The sequence below is a fragment of the Anas platyrhynchos genome, chromosome 6, assembly GCF_047663525.1.
Source record: "Anas platyrhynchos isolate ZD024472 breed Pekin duck chromosome 6, IASCAAS_PekinDuck_T2T, whole genome shotgun sequence".
Lineage (NCBI taxonomy): Eukaryota > Metazoa > Chordata > Aves > Anseriformes > Anatidae > Anas > Anas platyrhynchos.
The window spans coordinates 5285588-5312359 of record NC_092592.1 but is presented as its reverse complement, the minus strand read 5'-3'; the positions used below and the strand labels follow the sequence as shown (position 1 = coordinate 5312359).

The window sequence follows — 26772 nt, the reverse complement described above, 5'->3', positions numbered from 1 at the left end:
TTTAATTTATTTCTGACTCGACCTTTCCATTCAAATACTAGGCAATCAAAGGTTAAAATGTGTGACATTCTCTAGGTGTCTTTCAGTAATCGGACGATAATCAAAATGCGAGGGCTAACCTTGTGGAGGATTTTTGGATGCTGCACTTGTTGATGCCTTAGCACAGTCAGACAGCAAAGCTCAGCCTGCGCAGTGCAGCTTTCAGAAGCATGGATCTACCTGGAACACTGCCGGCACGAGTTACACCCAGGATGCTCTCAGAGAAGCTGTTTAAATACGGGAACAGTACAGCATCAAACGTAACAAAGGCTGATGGGCTACAAGTGAACCTGAGCAATATTAATATCGGCGTAGCATTTAACTCTCCTGTTACTTCAGTTCACATTTTGACTATGTGTTATAAAATATATTTTCACTTTCAGCCGCCACTGTCCATTCAGTCCATTGTGGTGCAAGTCCAGTGCGTTAATAAAAAGGTTGGCACCATTATCAACCATGAGGTGCGGATTGTGGTGAGAGACAGGAATGATAACTCACCTCGGTTCCAGCAGCAGCAATACTACGTGGCAGTAAATGAGGTCAGATTTTTTTTCTTTCTTTTTTTTTTTTTTATTTTTATGTTTTGTGGGTTCATTACTAGATACCAGCTTTCTTCTTATTCAAAGTAATAAATTCAGTGGCTTTTAAATCCTTTCCATTTGTACTACTTTGGAGAAACTCATCATGACCAATATACTTAAGTTTTTAGCATGAAGGCTTTTTTTCCGATTTCCTGACAATCAGGAAGATAAACATACTTTTTGCTAGGATGCTTATAATGGAAGAAACTAGAATCTGAACCTATGGTCTATTGAGAAATAGCACTAATTTACATTAAATTACAAAATATTTTACTGCATTATACAGCTTTATCAACAAATCTGAAAGTAAAATAAATATATTAATGAAAGACAAATGTAGAGCAAATAATTCAGAAGTTTTTATTAGGAATATTGAAGCTTGGTAAAGTGCAATTTGTCACTGTTTAAAATGGTGCCTGTGAATTGAAGTCTTTATCTTCTAATGGAATAGAAATCTTTGGATTGGACTAGTCTAGATTATTTTAAAGATATAAGGTTTTGTTTTCCTTGAGGTGGTACAATTTATATTACATTTTTTATTCTCATTAGAAATTGAATAATCTGCTAGTAACCAGTACAAAGGATGTGTGTTTGCAGTAAATCAGTATTTGGGGGCTTTTATAATAAGAAGTGGAAGTGGGGAGTGTATGTGCAAAAGTGGAAATGTCCAGAGTGAAACTAAGAGGAGAATGGAAAGACAGACTCATCTTCTCTGAGTAAAGATGGGAGGAATTACCACAAATCTGGTAAATACCAGAGCACTAATTTATTTACTTCTGAAAGAGCACAAGTGGTTTGATGTTGTTGGGTTTTAGTAGTGTTCTTGTTTCAATTTTTTTTCCTAGTTTTGTGTTTGAGAGATGCTTCCCAATGTGTCAGCAGCGTGTTCGGTTAGGATGAGTTTCTGCTTTAAGTGACCAAGCATGCAGGCAAGTAATGCAGGAGTGGGAAAGCTGGCTGATGAGTTCAGGACTAGTTAAGACCAAAATACAAAGATAAGAAATGAAGGAAAACCCCATGTTATTTTTGAGTAGAGACCTATAAGTGAGATAAGGTTATACAGGTGTGTATCTATTATTTATGTATACATATACATTTTGGTCTTGGTATATACAGTACCTGTATATATACCTGTTGGTCTCTTTGCTGGTGATGATGTGGGGAATATTAAGTGAATGTCTGGCTGAGTTTGTACTAGAGCCCTGCTGTCCTCCAGCACTGTAACGCAGAACCTCTGTGAGTAATGGACCAGCTCCTTCTTAGGGTTGCCAAGAAAAGATTTTCAGCTCTTGACACAGATTGCTACAACTGGTAACTTTAATAAATAAATTTGTGAACATTTTCTGGCTTGTGCATTAAGTCCCTTTTCTCCAAATCTAACTTCAGAATATATATATATTCTGAAGTTAGATTTGAAGTTAGATTTATATATATATATATTATTTTTTTTTACAGGAGTATTATTTTTGAAGGTTGTTACATGGTGAAAATGAAATATGCCATTCTACCATACTATTTTAGGGGACATAAGTTTTGTGGTTTTTGGGGAGAAAAACTGCTAAGATTTCTTTTGCCTACGTGTTGGGCTTATCAAACAAGTTTGGTTTTATCTAAAGAATTGAGCTTGTGAAAAGAATATTTTGTTTAAACATAACTAATCTTGATTAGCTTAAGTCAAAACTAACAGCAATTAAGCATGTGTATTTTCTAACAGTGAAGCTTTGCACGTATGGAGATAACAAAGTGAAAGAGCGTTGAATCTCTCTCGTTTCAGGCAGCTCCAACAGTTTGTGACCCTGGTATTGAAACATTTTTGAGGTATTATTGCTTCTAGCCAAGTACTAAGGGAATACAGAGAGGAAAACATAATGCCTTTTAATGAGCGTGTGGCTGTCCTTCACTCTTTGATCTTCGTTTTTATATAAATTAAGCACCTTTTAAATTGTCAGGATCTCCCTCCAGACAAGTTTCAGCCATCCCTCCATCTGTATTTCTTACCACCAGAATTGGAGGGAGGGTCACAAAAAAATGGATGAGTACTTGTCAAGTCCTCCTTAGGCTTATAAATTGTTTTCAAGTTGGCTGTGATGCAGGTAATCAGTTCCAAGATGTGCACAAATGTGTATCTGTATTCAGATATACTATCTGAATGCAGGTAGTATATCAGCGCTGTAACACCAAGGAGGTAAGGACTTTCCATAATCAGAAAGAAGTCTAAAAGGCAGAGAGAAAAAATGCTCCATTTAGAATAATTGGTATTAAGAAATTTAGCAACACTCCAAATATCTGTGACTATTTATTTAAATTACTATTGGGTAAAATGCAGTCTTGCTCTTTCCACCAGCTGCAGTCCTGTTTTAATTAGCTTCTTTGTTTCATTTCATTGCTGTTATGCTTATAGCTCCTGACATGGCACCCCTGTGCCCTTCAGTAGTACCCAGTGGGTTAATGCTCTCATTAATTAACAACAACAAAAAAATTAGAAAGCATCTCAGACTTTCTCAAAGGTTTTAGTGAATGATTACAGTTTTAATGATAGTTTATTTTGCTGGTAATTGGCACTGCTCCTAGTGAATTTTAACTACAGGGAAGCACTGAAAGGGATGTTTAGTGGCTTTTGTTTTTGGATTGTTGATATTTTTCTGGGTTTAGTTTACTTGTAAACTAAAAACTACAGAAATTTCTCTGAAATGCATAATGTAAACCAAATCAAAGGACAATTAGATTTACAGCTACCATACATGTGAGCATCAAAAGCGCCTGTTTTTTTTTTTTTTTTTTTTTTTTAACAAGGACCTGGTCTGTATCCAATTGAGGACTTGTTCAGGTGGTTTCTCCTGCCAGCTGCTCTGGCACTGACTGTCCACATGGGCTGCAGAGCACATGCACTGTGGCTTTATAATATTACCATCACTAGTGCTTGTATGAAAACATCAGGTAGACATTCCACGTGTGCTGTTTAATCCATTTGTGCGTACACAGTTAGCTTTGGATTTATGACTGCTGTGCTAGCCAGCTTGTCAGTATGTGCTTTGTAGGCGTATTGTCTTCAAGAAGCATCAGGCTTGCTGCCTACACCTCCTTCTGTAAAGAAAGCCAGGCCAAAATTTCAGCTTTGGAGTTACTCCATAACGTTTTCAGGGAGTAAAGTGTAGGGCAAAGATTTTTCAAAATACTTAAATATGTTTATATTTATTGGTATCTGTAATGCAAGACATAACTCTAACTAGATTCTACTTATTGGTTGGTTTTTTTTGTTTGTTTGTTTGTTTTTTTAGCATCAGAAGTGTCAAAATGATATTTTGGAGAAACAGTGTTTCTTATGTCAAATGTTCTTTATTTGAAGTGCCTACAAGATAATAAAATTAATGTATATAAGAATTTGAGGGCTATTTTAATGCCAACATAAATGCGAGTTTCATACATCTTTTCATAAAGACACAGATTAAAATTAAGCTCATACTTTTCCAGAAAGCTTAAATGGAGTTGGGTTTGGTAGGGTAGAGTCTGTCTTGGTTTATACCAATTTTCTCTATTTTTTATACTTGATTGGTTAGAAAAAGAGGAGCAAGTTAGACAAAAAGCTCCCCTGGCCCAGTGCATTTTCTCTGTCAGCGACCCTTGCAGACGTTCAAGGAAGACTGTAAGGACTGGGAAATGTGCAGAGTTAGAGCTCTGTCAAGCTCCAGCCCCTCGTAGCTGTAAAACCTGGTAGACCAAAGGCAGCGTAAGGAATGGCTCTTGGCCAGTTTTTCCTTTCTCAGTTTCTTTTGAACACAAACATCTTAAAATTCTTACTGCAAGAAGCATCAACTAATTTGTGTCAAAATTTTGCATCCTGTCAGAGGCACCTGCCAGTATTAGGAGTTGCATAGGTGTTAGTTCAGAAATGGCATGGTAGCATTTAGTTGGTTTTCAAAGCCATCATTCAGTTGAGGGGTAGAGAATTTTGTCATTAATACCTATTTTCTGTTACCTCGGTATTTAAGTGGTAATACTCTCTTCAGTCTTCTTTCTACTTCCAAATTCATCCCAAAGTGGGTGAACATGAAAAGAGTAAAACTGCATGCCTACAGAAAACTTCAAAATCCTTCAGAATATGTGCACTTATTAATTCCATAACTATGTGGTCAGTCTTATTTAAAAATAAATAAATAAATGAATCCCTTCCTTCCCTTATCGAGGTGTTTATTTATAGACTTTTTTTGTCATATCATAGCTATATATATATGCCTTAACGTCTGGCACTGCGATGAGACATGCCGTGTTTTCTCTTTTATTCAGAAATCTTCATTAGGATCCTGAAAATCGTGAGAAATCTCTATCCATAGTGCCTGTATAACTTGGGCCTGTTTTGCCTGTTGTCAAATGATTCTTAGGGAATTGTTTTCTTCTGTCGTTCCTACACATTCTTGTATACAAGACCCTTGGGCAAGGTGATCCAGAATTAAAATGTGTAGAGAAATTGTTTCCTTCCATGTGTGGTTTTAAAACTCATCTTTTGCATCTAAGTGTGAAAATGAACATTACATGTTTATTGAGAAAATACCTTTTTCAGTATGATCTTAATTATTCTACTGAAAGTATGTAGCTGCTGTACAATTGCTCTTGTGTTCTTGTTAAGGTTTATGGAGCCTGTAATGTTTGCTTGACTTGATGGGTTAGCTTTGAGTAGCAGTGCTGGTGTTCCCAGTTAAATTACAGTTAAAATTGGTTTTAAAGTTCAACTTCCTTAAAGAATAAAATACAGTATCTCCTTCTCTAAAAAAACTATGTGCTTTTTGAACAAAATATTATCTAAACATTTATAAATGAACTAGCTACTTTGAGGTAGTTAACAAAGAGAAAAAAATGCCTTGCATTTTAAAGGCAAGCAAAGGAATAACCTTACATGCATTTGTGTGCATATATATATTTAGATGCACTTACATTTGAGTACGTATATACGTATATTTATATTTATATATATCCACATATGAAATTATCTGTTCTCTGTGATCCTAATAGTCATTGTAGAGATCTAATGTAGACACAGAATATCCATCTGCTTACAAATAAGTGGCATTTTGTGCATCAACTATAGTAAAACCAACCAACCAACCAAAAAAGATGGTAATTAAACTATTGACTATTTATAATTGTCTGGATTATGAGACAGAATTGGGAAATAAGCCAGATATGCCCTTAACCATGCTGATATTAGAAATATTCTGCAGGTTTATTTCCTTTGCTCTTACATATATTTACATGAAAATGTCACATCACTATTTAGGAGGAAAAAAAAAAACTGACAAGATGACTGTAGCCTGGGGTTACATTCAACCATGTTTGTTAGTGACCCAGAGATATCTGCTATTACAGTATATCTAAACCAAGTTTTGGAAGTCTGGAAAGCTTATGGTTAGAAATTGAAAAGAATTTTATAACTCTACTATCACAGCATCGACAAATATGGCCGCAAGGGTTTTAAGAACAAGTAGCCTTGTATGGGGACTGAACACTAAAATCTTGTGTTCTATTCTGTGTTAAACACAACTTATCCTTACAAATTGTATATCATCTAAATACAGCTCTAATTCTTCATTGCCTGAGTTTTAGAAGACTTTTTTTTTTATTACTAATTTTTCATGTGGGCCTTACTCAAGTGTTTCAAATCTTTTGGTAATCTCAGTGGTGTTTAGTAACAGTTTTTGTCTGGAAATATTAGTGGAGCTATTTCAGTAATATTTGAATTCAGTGTTACTGAATTACTGAGCGTTACTGAGTGCATACATACCCTTATAGCTGATAAGAATTTGTCCCTTGTAAACCATTCTTTTAGGGTTAATATTATTTTTCCTTAAGTTGGCAGAGAGAGGAAGTCTTTGCAAAATAAGAATGTTTCTTGAACTTCAGCTGTCTTACAACTTTGACTTTGTGCTGTTGAGCATTATAGCTTATGCTGAATTTTCATTGCTTCTGGTGTAATTATTCATATCTTTTTCCTTATGGTATTGAAATAATTAATCTCTGCAGGTAGACATCATCAAAACAATATTAGCTCAGAATGATTAACTGTAATTATTCCTCTGCTTTGCTGTTTAGGGGCCACTGTGAAAAATTATTCATTTTTAACTTTGTAAATAGGCAATAATAGGAAAATTTATTTTCAGAATGTTTTATGGAAGTATTGAACGTTCCTGTCTGCATCTAGATTTCTAAGAGACATAAATCACGTTGAAGGAAATTTCTAAGCATTAAAGTTGTTGACTGTGGAAGAGTAAGATTTATTATATGCATTTCCTCCCTATTTGTATAATTACATTCTTTTGAAATCTTACTCGTTTTCTGTCATCACCACTTGGTTCTTTTTCACCACAATGAATTCCCACAGAAATGATGCTTAGACTGTCGCTAATGCTGATACCTGTTTTTCTTTATGGTTCCCAGTAGTCCATCTTGCATAAAATAAGAAACTCACAGTGGTCGACTGTTGGTTTCCTGTGTATCTTCAGTCCCTTTCTGTAGGGGATACTGAAGTTTAATACTGAGAAAAAATTTCTCACCAAGGTATTCTGTGAGGTAGGGATGTCTAATGGAAGTGGGACAAGTGGGGCTCTAGGGATGCTTTTTGGAGCCAATTTTGGACCCTACTCCAGTCCAAAAAGGAGAAGTAAACTAAAGGAGCCAGGAACCCCCTCCCTTAGACATATTTCTTCCTCCTCAGTCTCTCAGAGTTGGTGTTGGATTTTTCCAACCAATCTGTTAGTCAGGCATTGGAACAGGTTGCCCAGGGAAGTGGTGGAATCACCATTCCTGCGGGTGTTTAAGGAAAGGTTGGACATGGTGCCTAGGGACACGGTTTAGTGAGTGAAATTAATAGTAGCGGGATGGATGGACCAGATGAACTTGGAGGTCTTTTGCAACATAAATGATTCTATGATTCTGTTTTTAACCTGTGAAGAAATTCCCTTTGCCAAAGGAAGCTTGGGATTCAAGCACAGCCTTTGACTAGTGACTGAAAGTTACATCTGTCTGTATTTTATATAAATATAATCTCAATTTTGCCATTTCAGTGTAGGAACAAACTTCCTTCCATGTTGAAGATGTCATCTTGGTTGCATCCTCTTGCATGCCTTCTCTGGCAGTCAGTGGTAGGATTTACTCCTTGGTTAGATCAGCAGCTGAATCATTTAATTTGGGTGTGGGTCAGATTCACGTATGCAGAACTACAGATCTGTTAAAGTTGAGAAATTTGCAGTGTACCATTTAATTTCCTGTGATTTCACTATTGTAATTCATTACTGTTGTTTTTGAAAGATGCAGTCTTTACTGAAGAAAGTAGCTAATTGAATTCAATTATTCATCGAAGCTAATGCAAACTTTGTTTACACTAATAGAGGTGTCCTTGGAAAGATTTTCATTTTGGAAGGAAGTTTTTGCTAAAATAATGGAGAAACAGGGTTTTTATGCCCAGGTTCTTCCTACGGCTAGGTTTCAGCTTTTATACGTGTGTTTTAAACACCTCCATAATATTAATTAGAAAAATACGCCTTTCCTTCCCATGTTATCTGTATTCATTCACAGAGATGCTCTTTGTAAATGGCTGTTCACATAAATAATCTTCTTCTTTAAACAAGAACAGTGGGATAATTCTTGTTGATAAAGAACGGTCATTAATAAAGACACAGCTTATAAGTTGAACTGAGTTCTCAGTTGTGCCCTCTGTGGCCCAAAGCAGAAAATATAGAACAAGTTTATAGTTCACTCCCAATTCAGGACAAGATCAGTAGTTCATATGCTAAGCTGGACTCTAGTAGAAGAAAACTGGTGGTAGGAGGGAATTTTATATGAAGGATATGTAAGATCTTCCTGTATATGAGCTGTGTATTGATTGTTATACAGTGAAGCATGAAATAATTACTGTTTCATTGTCATTTGATGTCCAAAATGCATTTATTTGTTAAATATTCATCTTGCTTGAGAATTGCAGGGAAGATTTCTTGATAGCTTTCCTGGTGAGGTACATATGCACTACAGAGTACGTTGTTATGAAGCCGTCTGTCATCTCATCAGATTTCTTTTATTTTGCTCTGCCCTAGGAGGCTTCATACAGTAATTCATATTTGGATTTGGATTTCATATATCCTTTTCCAGCAGTGTTGAATGTCTTTTTTAGCAACGTGGTATTACCCAGTGGCTTTCTGCTTTTAGATACAGCACGTTAGGAGCGTTACATTTTAGTATTTATTTTGTAGTCTTATTTGTTGAGCTTCTTACTAAGATAACGATGGATTCAAATAAACATTTCTCAAGTGTATGACTTAGAATCACGGAATATCCTGAGTTGGAAGGGACGCATAAGGATCATTGAGTTCAACTGGCACCACACAAGTCTACCCAGAAATTCAGACCATGTGACTAAGAGCACAGTCCAAACGTTTCTTAAACTCCAGCAGGCCTGGTGCCGTGACTACGTCCCTGGGGAGCCTGCTCCAGTGCGCGACAACCCTCTTGGGGAAGAACCTTTTCCTGATATCCAGCCTGAACTTCCCCTGCCTCAGCTTGACACCATTCCTGCGGGTCCTGTCACTGGTCACTAAAGAGAACAGATCGGTGCCTGCCCCTCTGCTCCCCCTCGTGAGGAAGCTGTAGACCACGATGAGGTCTCCCCTCAGTCCCCTCTTCCAGGCTGAGCAGGCCCAGCGACCTAAGCCACTTCTCGTCCCTCACCATCTTTGTAGCCCTTCTCTGGACACTCTCCAATAATTTCACGTCCTTTTTGTACTGTGGAGCCCAGAACTGCACACAGTACTTGAGGTGAGGTCACACCAGAGCAGAGCGGGACAATCACCTCCCTTGACCTACTAGCGATGCCATGCTTGATGCACCTCAGGACACGGTTGGCCCTCCTGGCTGCCAGGGCACACTGCTGGCTCGTATTCAGCTTGCTAGCAAGGGATAAAGAGCAAGTAAAGACAGATAAAGAGCAGGTAACTCAGCTGTCTATGCTATCATCTGGACGGCTACCATGGGGGCTGTTTATATTAGGTTAAAAAAAAAAAAAAAAAAAAAAAGATAAAATTTTGCTGACTGCATGGGAGTGCCTTTGTAGGAGACCTATGAAGCCTGCCCTCCTGCATGCCCAGGTCCCACTTTCCTTCACAGCAGAGCAAGCTGCTTCCAGTTTCCAGCTTAATTCAGATTGTTCTGTGGCTCTGCAACATCCCTCCTTACTGGTCAAAATGTAACGATGGCAAGTCTGTCAGTAAACCCTCAAAAGCGTGGGTAAAAGCAATGCTGCTAGTGGAAAATTATCACAATGGGAGTTCTTAGTGTAAAAATACTGCGTAGCTTTGAAGGCAGAGTGCCTCTCTCAAATGATTACTTGTGGAGTTTGAGATGTTTAGGAATGATCTCATCTGATTTTTTGCAGAAGCTGCAGTAATCTCTGACGTGAGATCTAGGGCAGCCTGTAAAGCTGAGTTAGTGTTACTTTTTTCCTGTTTTTCAGGAAAGTGAGTGATGGGGATTTTTTCAGTCTCATCTCTAATATAATCTGTATTGCATAAAAGACAATATAGATAAACTAGAAACCTGCATATCAGGTTCATGAAGGTCTGCACATCTACAGTCAGTTACTTTGGATGCAACACACTAAATCCAAGACTTTATCTTCTGACTTTTACTGGAAGAGCATGCAATTGTAATTCTGGTGTATACTGCTATTTCATTTTTACAACTGTCTCCTTTGTTATCACTTAATGATGTGGTTTAAAGCACTAGAGCCTTTTTATGTTAGCCATCAGTTATCTGCACCGTGTCAGGAGCTGGATACTGCCTCTCTGTCTGAAGCAGAGCAAGTCTTGCTGCGCAGAGATGCTGGCAGAGCTCAGCGGGAGCCAGGCCCGCAGCCCCCTCTGGAAAGCAGCACACGCCTCGCTGTGTCCTTCAGCTCTGCGCTCCCGTGTTTTGTCTGCGAGCACTGAAGCTTCTTCTGACAGAAGCATGGGGGATTTGCACCAGAGAATCGTTAAGATTGGAAAAGGCCTTCAAGATCATCTGGTCCATCCATCCCCCTACTATCAATGTCACCCACTAAACCACGTCACTAAGCACCACGTCCAACCTTTTCTTAAACACCCCCAGGGATGGGGAAGGTGTTGCTTGCTCTTTTTTTATTATTATCATTATTATTAATTTATTTTTTATTTTAACTATCTGAATCTATTTTAATTGGTAATTTAGATGAATTTTCGCCGAGTTGCATATGCTTTTCTTGTGACGGTAGCTGGTAAAGTGACGTCCCTTTGTTTGCCCTAATCCAGGAGCCTGTTCATCCTCTTACTTCTGTCCTTTTTGGGGCGATGAGAGGGCTGGCAGCAGGCTGAGGTCAACCCACCTCTACTTATAGGAGGGTGAAAACGCGCATATATTGCCCAGCGCAGTTTTCAGGTTGTTTTGTTCTTTTATCTCCTTAGCAAAACATAAAAAGCCCTTTCTTCCCTGCACAGATGCTGTAGTGTTTACCACTACGGTACACTTTTTAGTTGAGGGGACACAGCTCTGGTGTTACACTGTCAGCCAACGGATGTCAGAATGACCCTTTTTCCTTTGCATCTTCTCTTAAAACTTCAAACTTCTTTATACCCCATAGGTTTAATTGTGAAATTTGGAGGGAGGTTAGAGGTCAGTGGGTCTGCAAAGGAATTCAGGGACCAAAAATTCTCTTGCACTAAGAGAACAACAGCAGGAGGCATGGCTATGAGGAGTGTTTGTGTTGAATCCAGAGCTGTTTGTTCATTTGGTTTTCAGGGTTATTACTCGGAAAGATCTCTGAACATTAAAATTCAGAAATGACGACTCCTAAAATGTCAGTTGGATTTCTGTCCTTAATCTCAATTGATCTTGATTTCACGCAGTTTATCTATCCGAGGATAGTTATGAATTGATTAATTTTCAGAATATATTTTTGTGAGTATTCAGTTGCTGCCAACAAAGTATTGGAGAAACATCTTTCTCACCTGTATTTAAAACCATAAAGCTCTGTGTGTGTGTAATGTTCATTTGGTGCTGCTCACGTTCTTACAAAGTCACTGCTGAGGAAGTTCTGTTTTACCTTTGCAGGTCATTTTCCTTCTTTAGTCTAAAAAAAAAATAAAAGTACTTTTTAGTTATTGTTATCTATATTTGTATGTTATGTTATCTATATTTATATTATTTATATTATCTATTTTTTCATTAATATTTTTCATCTTTTTTAAAATACACATGGAGTGCTGACCTGACGTAGATAATCTGTGAAATAAAAATTGAAATTTCTGTTTCACTGTATGTGACCAATCAGTTAATGTAGTTTCTGAGTGTGTTGTGTCTAAATATTTGCTCACTCGTGAATTTCCCGGCTGAGTAAAGAGGAGGAGAGAATGTTGGCCTTGTTTTATAGACAGGAGCAATGGGAAAATAAAATAAAATGCCCTTGATAACAAACCCTCTATTGTTTCTTTTATGTTTTGGGTTTTAATATGCATTTGCCTTTCCCTGTTCTTGCAGTTAACTCCAGTTGGAACAACCATCTTTACAGGGTTTTCTGGAAACAATGGTGCTACTGACATTGATGATGGTCCAAATGGCCAGATAGAGTATGTCATCCAGTACAATCCTAATGATAAGGTATGTGCCCTGTACTTTTTTTCTCTTCATTCAAATTCAAATACACATCTATCTATCTGTCTATCTATATAAAATTTTATTTTTGTGGTGTTTATATATATTGACTTCAAAACAAGTGAATAAGAGGTTGCTACTGGACATTATAAAGAAACTCTAAACTTGAAAACTTCCTGCCATAGATTATCCTTTCTACCAATGACTGTTGCTTGCCCCATAAACACAGCTGTATTTCCTTTTCTTCTGTTGCCACACTACAATCAGCATAGTTCTTAATCATCAGTCAATAATCCCTTCTTCTCTGGTGTTGTTCATACACTTCATGTTTTTTTTGGCGTGCTTTTTCAGTGTGTGATAGGTAGTTATATTTATTCCTGCACATTTACACCTAATAGATTCATTGCTAAGAAATACTCATAGGCGTAGCTAAGCTACTCTTGACAGAGACATTCCAACTATAATAAATAATAAATAAATAACAAACATTATTAGTTATTACATTTATTACATTTATACCTTAAAAAGAAAAGCAACAAAACCAAACACTTTTAAAAAAGATACTACTATTGTTTTATTTTAATAATATATAACCCTGGCTATTATCTGTTCAAACACATCATGTAGAGACAAAAAGCATAAAGAATTAAAATAAATGCTTTTTAGGTTCAGATTTGTGAGTTTCTCCATTATTAGGTGTTTTTACACAGCAGTGATTCATGTGAAGTGTCCATATGCATTTTCTTGGCAAATTCAAATTATTTTAGCAATCCTTTTTTGTAAATCAAGGTATTTTTTTCCATGGGCTAAGAGCACCATTACTGTGGATCAGGTGGTCTGATAATTTAAGTATGCTAACCTGAAAATAAATTAATCCCAACAATAATATAGATGTTAAAGAAGGAAAACAGTATGTAGCATATAGATTTAGTAACCTCATTCAAATTCTGTACTGTTACTTAAGGGTAATTTAAATAGAAATGATTTTCTAGGAATACAGCAATCTGATATTCAATCTGAATTAGAAGTGTAGGCATACAGGTTATGATTTAATTTGCTTATGATTTAAGCTATATAACTCATAAATGCTTCTGTCCTATCCACTTAAGTCAACAAGAGTTTAAAGAGATACTGAATTACTTAGTGCTTTTATTTTTTTATATTTTTCCCCTTTTCTTTTTTTTTTCTTAGCTTATAATACTTAACAAGGACAGGTTCAAATAATTTCCTCTTTTTTCAATAAAGATCTTTATATCCTCAAAACAAAACAAACTCCAAACCCCTAAATTATTACACACTTCTTTTGAAATATATTGTACCACAGTGAAATAAGAAGAGCTGTTTAGCTGTTTAGCTCTTCTTATTTACTTAATTTTCTTTTTTCTTAATTTACTGTTATGTCACAGCATTATACTGCTGAAAGGCACCCGGTGAAATCATTCTAAAGCATCTCCCACAATTACAGTGACCTCAAGCCCAGCAGAGAGTTCAGTTAACCACTAACAAAGGGGATATAGCATGCCCAAATGGTTTGATCCTGTTTCACCAGAGGAGGAGTTAAAACAGATTTTCTTTTTTCTTGTTTACCTAACAAAACTTAATTGACCTTGTTCTCCCAGTCACTGTGAGGAATTGTGAGAGACTTCCCTGTTTGGAACAACTTGTTCAGAGTAGTTAGTTACTTCGTCACTTCTTTGTTTTACTGCTGTTGTAGTCCAGATTAAATAAATTGCTTCCTTCCTAAGTAGGTAACCATCATGCATGTAATACTGCTTTTATCTAACAACAGGTTTTAAGTTTGTGCTTGACAGAGGTGGTTTAGAAGATGTTTCACTGCAGCTGTTACCTTTCCAGAAATGTAACAAACTTTCTTTCTTAACCTGGGATACAGTTACTACCCTTGAAAATAATGTGTACAGCTCATTGAGAAATCCCTCTACTTACAGGATCCTCCCATGTCCCATGTTGAAGATGCCCCACAGTGTTGTTTGGCACCAATGACTTATTCTGCTGCCTTAGAAAAACCTAAGAGTGCTGATGAGTTTTATCAGAGACCAATTCAACATTAAAAGACAAAACACAGCAACCGTAAAAACTACGGATGTTACTTGGGGGTTCAGTTTAGCTTAAATATTTTGTTGTTTAATTTGGAAGATAGATAAAAGTCAAGTAGAAAAAAGAAAGCAAAGCATGCTAGGTGTTGTTCTGGTCTCTTTAGCTGTTGTGGAGAGAATGCCATAAAGTTTTCCTTGGCTGTGAAAAGCTAAGGGTGAGGTAATTAACTTGCCAAAAAAATTGTCTTCTAATGCAGAGCTAATTGTAGATCTCTGAGGACTTTGTTAATACCTGAAGGTTATTAAGACAAATGCATCCTTACAAGAAGTTCTGGACTCTGTCCTTATTAGCTAATTTTACAGAGATTCATTATATTGTGTTTGGTGAGGATGCAAAATGAAACTTGTTGAGTTTTTCTGAAGATTGGGATATGCATAACGCTTTTGCCATGGTGATTTTTCACATAACATATCCCTGTTTGGGGATCAAATTGAATTGGTATCCTGGTGACTTTCCCTTTCTCAGAGAGTTTACCTAGCAGTATTTTGCCACATATACATTGAAACTTGAATGTTATCTGGGAAGTGTTTCACAACACACTCATGATTTATGTTGCAAATGGTAGTTTATGAAAAAAAAAAAAAAAAAAAAAAAGTGGTGATGGGGATATGTAGCCTATTGTGGCTTTTCCAAAGCACACAGCCTTGTTACAAAGGGTAAATTGCCTCCTCTCCTGTGCACCTGCACAAGTGAGTAGTAGATTTGCAGGAGATATTTTTATTCTTCTGTTTGAGCTGCTTGCATTCTAGACGAGAACCTGGGATCACAGCCCAGCACCACCACTTCCTTTTAGTCCAATTTAAGATAGGTGGGAAAGATTGTGGCTTGGGCTGGGTATAGGGACTGTCCTACAGCAGTGCTGGCCGATGGCTGTGGGCAGCTTCAACAGAGATGCAGAATGTACATGTTTTGGATAATCAGGCTAAGGCAGCGATGCATGGAAAAACTTACTTTTGTCTTATGTGTACTGCATGTTATGGAGAAAACAGAAGCAGACTTCTTTCAATTAGAAGATAGAAAATGCTCTTTTTTCCCCCCATGACAGAGATCAAACAGTGAAGCAGGAGCCCAGAGAGGTGGTACAATCTCTGTCCTAAGAGATACACAGCCCCAACTGGCCAAGGCACAGAGCAGCCTGTGCTAGCTTCTGTGTTCTCTGCCAACCTCATGCCCTCTGATTCTTCAGAACTCTAAAACCTGCCTTGACATAGTAGAGATTTTGCTATTTTTGTCAGATGTGTTACCGTCTGTGCACAGGCCATCTTTTTAGAAAGCCCTGCAAGTTGCTTTGAACTCTTTGAATTTAAAAAGTGTAATTCTTCAAATGGTTTTGTGCTGTCTGTTGGGTAATGATGATAATGTGGAACCATTGTCTTTCTACTACTTAGGGCATGGAGCTGAATGACCTGGAAGTATTTTTTTTATTTTTATTTTTTTAAATTTTCCCCAAAGGCTAATTTTATGTCTGAACCCTGGAAGTGATCCTTGCCATCCTGCTGCCTCTGAGTTTCAGAAACGATGCTGCTTCACCATTTTGAGCTAGGTGAATATTTTGTGTTATGAGGACTTCCGTACAAAAGCGTTTTGGTATTTATTTTTTGAAGCTTTTCAAGGAGAACCAGTTCTGTTCTCTTGGAGTAGGCAGGTGACAAAGCAGCATCATTCTGCCGGAAAGCATAAAGGAGCTCTTGATATTCCTGACTTCCTGCATATGCTGGCTCATTTCAGTTTTGGATGGAAATGCAGCTGAGCTGTGCTGTGTACATCTTCTAATTGCCTTGGAGCTTTGGTAACGGTTTGGATTGCAGCAGGAATAAATGGAGTCTGCAGAACCATCGCAGGGATGTGCATGGGGTGACTCTGATGGGCCACCTTCAGGAGCTTTCACACAAGCCCACACCTGGACACTGCACTACACATCACTCAGAGCCATTGCATCCACTGCTGTACTGGAGGGACAGGGGACTCCAGATGCAGGCAGCTGGGGAGGAGGCTACAGGTGTGGGTTTTTTTTTGCTGGAGTTCCACTGATGCTTATTAACAGTTCAGATTGTAATCTCCCACTTCAAATGCATCCTCATGGCAAGATACTCCAAGGAAAGGCAGTGTTTTGAGAGTGCCCTGGCTGCTCCTGAGCTGCGGAGTCTTTTCCAGCTGGTTCTTGCCTTTTTAACCAGAGATAAATGGGCTAAAGCAGCAAGGGGGATCTTCCTCATGAGTTAGAAGTGGTGCGTGTGTGTGCAAACAGCATCAATTTATACAGTAGTCAAAAATATTACTGTTACTTGGATAGTTCACTAGATTATTTTTTTTTTCTGAGCAAATGCCATTAATAGAAAGAGACAATAGCAGTGAACCTGCACAAGCAGTGAAAGGGGAGGGGGCCCTTTTATGTTAGCTAAGGGAAGAAAAGTACTTTGTATCTCTGCAGCGTTGATTGTTCAGAGGTTTTGGACTGCTCTAGAGCTGTTCCCCATACGCCATACCTCAATGTTAATTCCATTATACATTGTTAGATTGAAGCATGGAAAGATTTTAATGTGATCAATTTGATGACAGAACTGGAACCAGATCTCACCTGTCAAACCTGCGTCTTTACCTGTAATCTTCCCTCAAAATGGGTCATTTAACACAGTGAATCCTTTACAAGTGTGTGTACCCTAGCAGTACCTTCCTGTCATGTGGTGCCAAGAATCTGTTTAAGCAAATGTGTGGGACAAATTGAATTTCACCTGATCTACCCAGAAATCTGTATTTATTAGTGCATGAACGTGTGCATCACTGCCACTGTGAATTGGCACCTAACTGTGTAGAGCTGACATTTAAAGCTTTGTCACCCTCATGAAAGCCAGAATAAAGAGTAGGATAAAAAGTACAGTGGTAAGGAATTCTTAATCTCTGATACCTGATGCTCTCTTAATGGTGAGGAAAAATAGAAGAAGGTAAGTCAAACTACAGAAACCGCAGACCTAAATTTCCTGTGTCCACATCAGGAGAGGTTTTCTGAACGTCAGAGTGTAAATTCAGCGTCAGAGCGTAAATTCAGATAGTTTGACTATCCTGTTCATGGTCAGGAGGAATAAGTTATGTGCAGAGTCAGAGAAAATCCTGTTACACACAGAATATTTATTATGAAGTTCTCATGGGTGGGGAGAAAACACAGTAGACTATTTAAAAGCTCTAATCCGAGAAGCATAAGTAATTTTGGTATACCATCCATTAGATTATCTCGTTGTGGTCTATCTGAAATGTGCTTTAACTTTGAAGCGTGTTCAATTTTGTGTTGCTGTTTTAACTTTTGCAGACTTCCAACAGGACCTTTGATATTCCTCTCACGTTGTCTGGAGCAGTAGTTCTACGAGAGAGACTAAATTATGAAGAAAAGACTCGTTATTTTGTCATTGTTCAAGCAAATGTAAGTGTTTATCTCTTAATGGCCACTTACCAATCTTATTTAGGTGGGTTTTTAGGAGAGGAAAGTATCTCTGAAATAACAGGTCTGATGCGCTCTTTCCCGAAGACCTTATTTAAGATGTACCTGCGTACTTTCTGTCATTGAAAGCTTAGGCATTATTAGTGGTTAAAAAAGCTTGCTCAGAGTGGGTAACAGGACAGCCTTTTTGGCGCTGGGAACAAGTATCATATTTGAAGAACAGTCCATGCAGAAAAGTGCATTCTGGTGTCACTAAGTGTTCATTTTCTAACACATCTGGCCATGCTAATTTGATGTCAAATGAGTTTAATGGATACAATTTAGTTGTATCCTTCAGGTTTGAAATGCAGTTTTCTATAAAGAGGTGATTTTTCTTTCAAGTCATATTGCATGGTTATATAGAGGGTTTTTTTGCACGGTGGCCAGCAGTGAAGAATGCATACCAAGAAAAGTGATGTTTAAACTATATCTAATATGTCTGTCATTAGAGAAATTTTTGGTGTCCTTGAGGGCTGTAAAAGCTTTTCTTTTTTTTTTTTTTTTTCTTTTTTTCTATTCTGATAATGGCTGAAATGAGAAATTTTCCACTGTTTAACACTGTTGTGATACTGAATCATTTGTGGGGAAAATGAGGGTGCTCTGAAGCAACCTTAATCACAGAATCACAGAATTTCTAGGTTGGAAGAGACCTCATGATCATCGAGTCCAACCTCTGACCTAACACTGACAGTCCTCCACTAAACCATATCTAAACGTCTTTTAAAGACCTCCGGGGATGGTGACTCCACCACTTCCCTGGGCAGCCTGTTCCAGTGTCTAACAACCCTTTCGGTAAAGAAGTTCTTCCTAAGATTCAACCTAAAACTCCCCTGGCGCAACTTAAGCCCATTCCCCCTCATCCTGTCACCAGGCACGGGGGAGAACAGGCCAACCCCCACCTCGCTACAGCCTCCTTTAAGGTACCTGTAGAGAGCAATAAGGTCGTCCCTGAGCCTCCTCTTCTCCAGGCTGAACAAGCCCAGCTTCTTCAGCCGCTCCTCGTAGGACTTGCTCTCCAGGCCCCTCACCAGCTTCGTTGCCCTTCTCTGGACTCACTCGAGCACCTCGATGTCCTTCTTGTAGCGAGGGGCCCAAAACTGAACACAGTACTCGAGGTGCGGCCTCACCAGAGCCGAGTACAGGGATAGCTTTAAGATAGCTTTATAGTAATACAAATTCACTCGTTTATATTACTGTCATTTTTCTGATACAGAATGGTAGATACATTTTTGGGGGCATATATTTTGTGGCACATTCAGCATTTTCTCTCTGAGGGTGTCTCAATGCTTTTTGCTCTTATCTATACCTCAAGATACTTCCGGGCCCATGCCTGTTAAAACAAGTCATTTTGCCTGAGTAACATAACTTGCTGATCTCTTGAACAGAAATACGGGAGGGCACAAAACTGTTTATGCTTGTTTTCCTTTTTGTTCCAATCACTGATTAATTCCACAGATCACCACTCTGTATTCACAGCTCTCTTCATTTGATGTTAGAGTTGTACGTTTCATGAGTTCGCCCTTTCGAAGGAAAGCAGCTCGGGTAGTTGAGGAGGTGATATTTTTCAAGAGAAAGGAGGCTCACGTGGAGCCTGGCGTGCCACAGTGCAAACACCTCACGTCAGCAGGGAGACCTGGTGCTCGTGCAGGGTGACTTGCTGGTGATGGTGCAGCTTGTGATGCACAGAGGCAGTGCCACAAAGCAATTTCTCCTTACTTTGCTCGCTCTTTCCGATAACGCGTCCTTATAGGATAAATGGCCACCTTTGTGCTGCATGGGTTGGGATGAGAGCTACGCTGATAGCTTCGACATTTTTGTAATGAGGCAGCTCGCATGATTGAAGCGTCTTCCTAGGACAGTTGTTCTCTCAGAAATACTTACAAGGGAACTGAGTTCACTGAAGTTATTTAGTGATCACAGAAGAGTAACTAATCTCAAAGAAAGGTTCTAATTAACCTTTATAGCCTTCTTTAGGAGTTTGCTGTATGCATCCTTTCATTCATCATTACCAGGGCTCACTTCTTGGGCCAGTTCTGTTTGACATATTTCCCAACGATCTGGATGCAGAAGCAGAACACATCCCCAGCAAGTTTGGCAGTGATGCTAAGCTGGGAGGTGCTGCTGATCCCTGGAGGCCTCGTAGAGCGGTCTGGGTGCGTCAGGGCACCAGGCGAGCAGCAGTGGCACAGAGCTCAGCCAAGGGAATGCCGGGTGGCATGTGGAGAGGCCAGGAATGGGCCAGTGTGGCCTCTGTGCTCCCCAGCACACAGAGAATGGGCAGGTCCTGGAAAGCATCCAGAGGAGGGCCAGAAGCTGGTAAGGGGCTGGGAGGCAGGTCCTGGGAGGAGAGGCTGAGGCCACCTGGGCTGTCATCTGGGGAAGAGGAAGCTGAGAGGAAGACCTTGCTTCCCTGGAGAAGGAAGCACAGGGGCAGGTGCCAGGCTCTACTCCTGGTCACTTTGGAGCTGCACCAGAGAGGGTGAGACCAGATGGAGGGGAAGTTTGTGTACTGTGAGAGTGCTCCAGTACAGGCTTCCTGGGGAGGTGGTCAGTGCCTCACACCTGCCAGTGTTCAAGAGGCCTTTGGACGGTGCCCTCCTCAATATTTGCGTTCACTTCTAGTTCTGAAGTGGTCAGGCAGTGGGGCTTGATGCTCTTCGTAGATCCTTCCCTGCTCATGTTTTGTTCTGTTTTTCAAAATATTGCATGCTGCACTTAATTCTCTCAATTGCATGCAATCATACTTGTATTCCACTGATTACATTAGCAGCGAGTGTTTATTGCTCTTGCATCCTGAAGACATTACGTGAAATTAATTATCCTGTATCTGTGCTTTGATCCAGTGTTACTCAAAGGCACACAGAAGGGGGGTGTAAAAACAAACAGATGAGCTGATGGTGAAGATTGTTCCACTTCTCATTGTTGTTTGCATTGTTTTTCATCATTGGCCATGAAGAAAGTTAAATTCAGATATTCCCACATTTAATGACTAATGGCGTAAAGAACTTCCAATAACTGAGTGCATTGCAAACAAGGAAAAAAGAATACATTTCCTATGGCTTAGAGGAATGACCTATTTCCTATATGCAGAGGATGATATTAAACAGCATAAATACATGTTTTAAAAACAATTGCTTTTGTATTTCCTGTTAATGACAGCCTAGAATAGGAGGGTAAGCCATAACTGATGACCCGTATTCCTTCCAAGAGGTTTTATTTTTGTAAAGAAAAGCCACCACAACAATTACTCTTTTAAAATGGAAACACTTTATATTCTTTTGAAATAAATACTGGATAGTCGTGCTGTTTCTTCGCTATAGTTGTAAACGAAGAAAGAAAAGGTAAATTATTGCTAGTGTGTACATTGGTCAGCATATAGAAATAATCTGGATTGTTCCCACATTTCAAGAAAGTATAACTTTATTCCTTAACACCTGGAGAGAAAGAAATGTAGACAAAGAACTTTCAGTAGTCGGTATTGTCTCCCAAATCCATAAAAAGCAAAACAAAACAAACACAAAACCACAACAAACCATGATGCATTGTAAAGAATGTCATGCAGCATGGAGATCTTTTTAGCTGCACCATCTTTGTTGTGGACAGAACTATTCTTCAGCCTTTTAAAACATGAACAGTGTAACTCATTCTCCAGACAAGTTGGCTTTTGACATGGGAAACAGATTTCCTTGGTTTGGAGATCTTGGATCCATCTCTTTGCTGTCATCTAGAGGTTTTCTTGGGGGGCAGGGGTAGGGAGGTGCTAAGATCAGTATTAAACAGTGATACACAAAGGTGAATTGGGCATTAAAGTGGAGGGGCCAATTCGAAAAAGAAGGTTACTGCTTAAGGTTTTTTATTTATTATTTATTCCTTTTAATTGCTCTTCTTTTGTACCCTACTGCATAATATTTGGACTCTAAGCATCCTGTTGGCCTGTACAAAGACTGGTATACAAGGCAGCATAAGAGGAGTTTTCTGTAATTATTTTATAGAATCTGCATAACTGGAATGGTTGCACATCTTGTCCTTGCCTTTAACTTGTAACCTTTCTGTAGACTGTGATTTCAGAATGTCTTGTGAAACATTACCCATTTACTCCCCAGGACCGAGCCCAGAATCTTAATGAGCGACGGACAAGTACAACCACCCTCACAGTGGATGTGCTCGATGGGGACGATTTGGGACCGATGTTTCTTCCTTGTGTCTTGGTGAATAATACTCGTGACTGTAGACCTCTCACCTACCAAGCGAGTGTGCCAGAACTGACTGATCCTGTAAGTCCTCTCGCTTTTTTGTTTTGAGTTTCACATGTTCGTTTCGTAAGCAGCTGTCATCTTTATCTATGGACACAATTGAGAACTGTATCTGGGAGTCTCAGGTATGCTTTAATGACAGGTTCTGTGTGCTAAAGAGGATAAAGCTGGAGTAAAATATACGTAGGAATAGATCGTGAAAATCTAGCTTTGATACAGTGGCAAACCGCTCGCTTGCTACAGGGGCTGAATCTGACTGAAGCTTGGTAGAGTTGTAAAGCCACTTTCCCTGATCTGTCCATACTCCGCTCTTGAAATATTATAAAGAAGCACTTCTGGGCAGGGACTCGACATGCTGTTCTATTCGGGATTGTTACAGACCTCAGGAGAAAGATTCTGGGGGGAGAAGGCAATAGTCACTTGTTCCCGAGAAGATTATTTGTCATTATATCTGGTTGCAAACTAGACACACTAAAAAATGTGTGTATATCCCACATATCTGCTTGTGCTAAGAATGGCAGTTAATACATTGGTTAGGATAAAGGTCATTAATTTCCCACTGGAACGTTCCCAGCGAGCCACAAAAAGAAGAGGTAAGAGCGGCATCAAATTCTGATGCAAGATGGTGCTGATTCCGCCTCGCTACAGGAGAGCTGATGCTTCGTGTGATGGAGGTGTGCATCTTTGTGATGGGAGAAATTCTTTTTCAGTGGTTTCCGGTACATGTAACCTGTATAGGTTAACGGTACAGGGTGTGGTTGAATTGCCAGTGCAGACTGAAGGAGGTGAGACAAAGCTTAATGTAATCGCAGTGTGTGATTAGCATACGTCCTTGATTAGGGAAGGCTAGACCAAGTTTCAGGGAGGTGATATAGTTTCAGGTCAGTCTGACCCCCTTGGCAAACTGGATTGTGCCTTACAGTGCACGTGCACCTGTACAGGTGGTTGTTTCTCTGTCTTGTTCCTCTGTGCTGGAGAAACTCTTCCTCACAGCTGCATCCTTATTTGTAAGGCGTAGCAAGACGGGAGTCTTGGTGCTCAGCTTGTACAGCAGAAAATGAGCTGGAAAAAGGAAGGGGATAGACATTCTGTATTTAACCTTATTATACTGATTTACATTTCTCCTTTCACTTCTACACGTTGGTATTTGATAAACCTTTCTAATTTCATTGACTGTTTTTGACTTTGTGAATGAATGTGTTTGCTTTCAACTCCACATCACTGTGGCTTGGGCGTAGTGTCATCTTAAGGTAGCTGGGCAACCACACGTTATTCCCCAGCTCGATATGTGGCCTCATCAGGGTTAGTAGGGTACCCAACCTATGCAGAGAACGGCAGAGTGTGACCCTATTTCATCTGCACAGATTTGATAGAGTTCCCAGTACAGAGGCAGGTGAGGCAGTAATTGTGAGTAATTGTTGTTTTGGTTATTGCTTATTTATTAAATCTAGTTATCTTAAGGTAAAATACAGGTCAGATAATTTTCCTGCTGCAGCTCTCACAGATGGAAGGAACCCAGCTCTGTCTCCATTCTCCTCTTGCTGGGGTTGGCCACATGCTGGATGCTAGAAGACAAAGTGGTGCCTGCCAAGGAGGCAAGGAAAAATCTGACTAGTGATTAGTTTCCAAGTTGCAAAATACATTCATTTGATTTCACAAGGTACAATCTGTTCAGGTGTCAGCTTTTTTGTTTGCTTTCTGGCTGTTTTGTGTCAAACTGCACCTTGAGAAATCTGATCTATGAAATGAGAAACTGGTTCTGTTGATAAAAATACCTGCTATTTGCTGTTTATCTCTTTGTAGTGCTGCAGCTGTTTGGATAAATCTAAGTGGAAGAAGGATGTTTGTACTCAAAGTTTTACCTTGGTACTTCAAATATTTACTTGACTTGTAAATTATAATGCATTTAGACAATGAAGATGATAAATAAAATACTCAGCTAATAAAACAGGTATTGCATTTGTCCTGCAAGAGTGTGATAAGGCGCAGAGAGGCCCGAGCTGTCTGCAGGAGCTAGCATCTGGCAGTGGACTGACGAGGTGCTCTGCTATGGCGAAGCAGCCTGGGCAAGGGAGCTCATTCAGAAATAGGTTGGAGATTTCAGCATGATGTGAAATTGTTGCATTGCACGTGGTAGACATGACCTGTATGAGTCCATAACAATCCAAGACTTCACCTACAATGTCAGCTTGTACAAAAGCCGGCAGTGGCCCATATACTTCTCAGAAAGATTTATATGGAGTTATTTGCACTAGTTCCTTTTTTTAAAAAGATCAGAATTTACTACACTGTCCATTTTGAGTCTTTGGTAAGTATAGCAAATAGAAGAGAATTCTGCTCGCTGTGTTTTTTTAATGGTAGCCACTATGTAGGCTAAAGGGTTGTTTTTGTCCAGCATAATCATTTATTTTTTAATTGTTTTTATATTTTTTTACAATGAACATGACAAGGAATATTAATGAATCTTGAACAAAGAGGGTCAAAGTATGAATTAGTCTGAAGCAGTAGCTTGAAAATAAGTTGTGCTTTGCAAGATGTCTACTCAACTGACCCCTAAAATGAAGCATTTATAAGTAAATCATTTAATGTAACTGGTAAGTACTTTTTTCAGTTTTAGAAGGTCAGTTGTCTTTAGTTGGCCTCTACCCATGACTTTACTGAGGTAAACATAGCATTTTCTTTCCAAACTTCTTTCCTTTAGAAGCTCCAAAGCAGTTTGATGCATGGCAACAAAGAATCCATACAGCATCAGCTTTGTTTATGGTCTTTGGCTGGCAGGAATGGAAGAGAACAGCAAAATTAATGGGTCTCTTCATTACCAGAGAAACAGTTTTTCATTGGAAACAGTATCACGGTTTACATTGTGCCTTCTGAGAGTTGGTCTGACTCATGGCAGTATTAATAATATTATTAGGCCTGCTCCAAGCTGTGTGGAGCGCTATGTAATTAGTGTTTATGCACTTGTAAAAACCTGTTTCGCATTTCTGCTATTTGCACAAGCCTGTGCGAGTTGTCCCAAAGCTCCTATGTGCTAAGCCAGAGGTTTTCTGATGTCCTCCCTGGGTGTGTGTGTAGATTAACATGTTACGGTAATACCCAAGTCAGCTGGGTGCTGCTTGTTAACCAGCTGAGCTTGGCCACAGGATGGGACCTTTGTCATTGCTGGGTGCCTTTTGAGATTCACTGTCTGCAGTGCCATCACCTGTAATGTTTTTTTGCTTTTGTTTAATTATTTTTTTTTTTTTTGCTTTTTTGTTTAATTGCTGTAATTAATTGCCACGATAGCCTCTTCAGGGCTATGGCTGCGGCTAAGGTAACAGAAACACCAGTGGCTGTTGTGGAGTGGTTGTGAGGTGCTCTTGCAGCTTTGCGGAGGAGGCAGAAATGAATTTCGGATTTAGTGAGAGCATGTTAGGCCATGTTAGCCTTTCTTCATGCTTCATCCGGCAGCAGGTGAGCGGTGAGAGCTGAACTGCTTTGCTGCTGCTGAAGCCCAAAGCCAGCGCTAACTGAGCAGCCTGAAAGTTTGCTCCTGTGAAGTCCCATTTGTCGCATGTGGGTCAGAAGTTCCCAGAGAGAGAAAAGAGTTTTGACTCTTAAAAAATCATTGCGGGTTGCTTATCTTGCAGAAAAGACATCAAAGCTTGTGATAAGACAGCATTCAAAGTCATTGTCTAAAGTTGTCTCATAACTCATATGCAAATCCTTTGCCTTAACTTCCTTCAGGAGAATGCTAACTACTACTTCAGTGACATAGTGACTTTAAAATGAGCTAGCACAAACCTTTCAAAAAGTAAAGTTCGACAAGCCAAGTATATTGCCTTATAACAAAAAGTAAAGCGGCATCTCTCTATGGTGGATAAATGGATATGGGTATGAACCTCCTGCTTAATTGGTCCAAATACTACTCAGTTTTTCCTAATTGTCACCGTCCTGCTTTTTCTCCAGGAGTTAATTTATTGTTGTTAGTTAAATATCAGTTTCTGAGAAAACTGTTTTGTTTGGTTACGTTGTTCTATATTTGCCTCTGCTTTTTGTGTTTGTGTGTTGCCAAATCTAGTAATTCTTCCTGTCATTGTCTCAGGAAGACTTCAGCAAATAAGCACGAGTAAGCAACAGTATAGTGAAGTCATTAAATTGAGTTTAAAAAAAAAAATGCAACCTCGAGAGTGTCTCATGAATCTGGAAGGATACTTTCTTCTGTCTCTTCCCCCTTCAGTCTGTTCCCGATGTGCTTACGTTGTGCAGGTTTTGTCCGTTTCTGTGCTCAGAGTTTTTCCATCCTCATGCAAAGAAGGAAAGCCAATTAGCGGTAAAGTATAAATTAGGTTGATTTAATCAGCTTCTAGGCTGGTTTTGCAACAAACTGATTCATTACCAGGTTCCGTAGGATAATTATCAGTCCACATGAAAACTCATGTACTCAATGACACTTCTGAGGCTTTCTTTGTACTGATTCAAGATTCAGCACATTACCAGCTAGCTGCATTACGGAGCATTGCTTATTAATGCACTACTGATGTATCTTTCTACACAGAAAATATTTATTTCTATAGTAATTATGCTCAGAGTCCTTAGGAGCTGAAAGTGGACCTCACAAAGTCTGTGAGCTCAGCTACCCTGTGGAGGACTGAGGCTTGAGGAGTGGTCCTCTGAGCAGAGGACC

At 39.2% G+C, this 26772-nt stretch overlaps 1 protein-coding gene across 17 annotated transcripts in view; it reads left to right on the top strand.

Annotated features, from left to right (window-relative positions):
• The window catches only part of PCDH15 (protocadherin related 15), an 805380-nt gene that overhangs the window by 550339 nt on the left and 228269 nt on the right, over positions 1–26772 (top strand). For all 17 annotated transcript variants that reach the window (XM_072040299.1, XM_072040297.1, XM_072040296.1 and 14 more), the window contains 4 exons: positions 423–578; positions 12153–12272; positions 17686–17796; positions 21957–22127. In XM_072040299.1, the coding sequence (XP_071896400.1) occupies positions 423–578; positions 12153–12272; positions 17686–17796; positions 21957–22127 (558 nt within the window). The remainder of the gene's footprint in view (positions 1–422; positions 579–12152; positions 12273–17685; positions 17797–21956; positions 22128–26772) is intronic.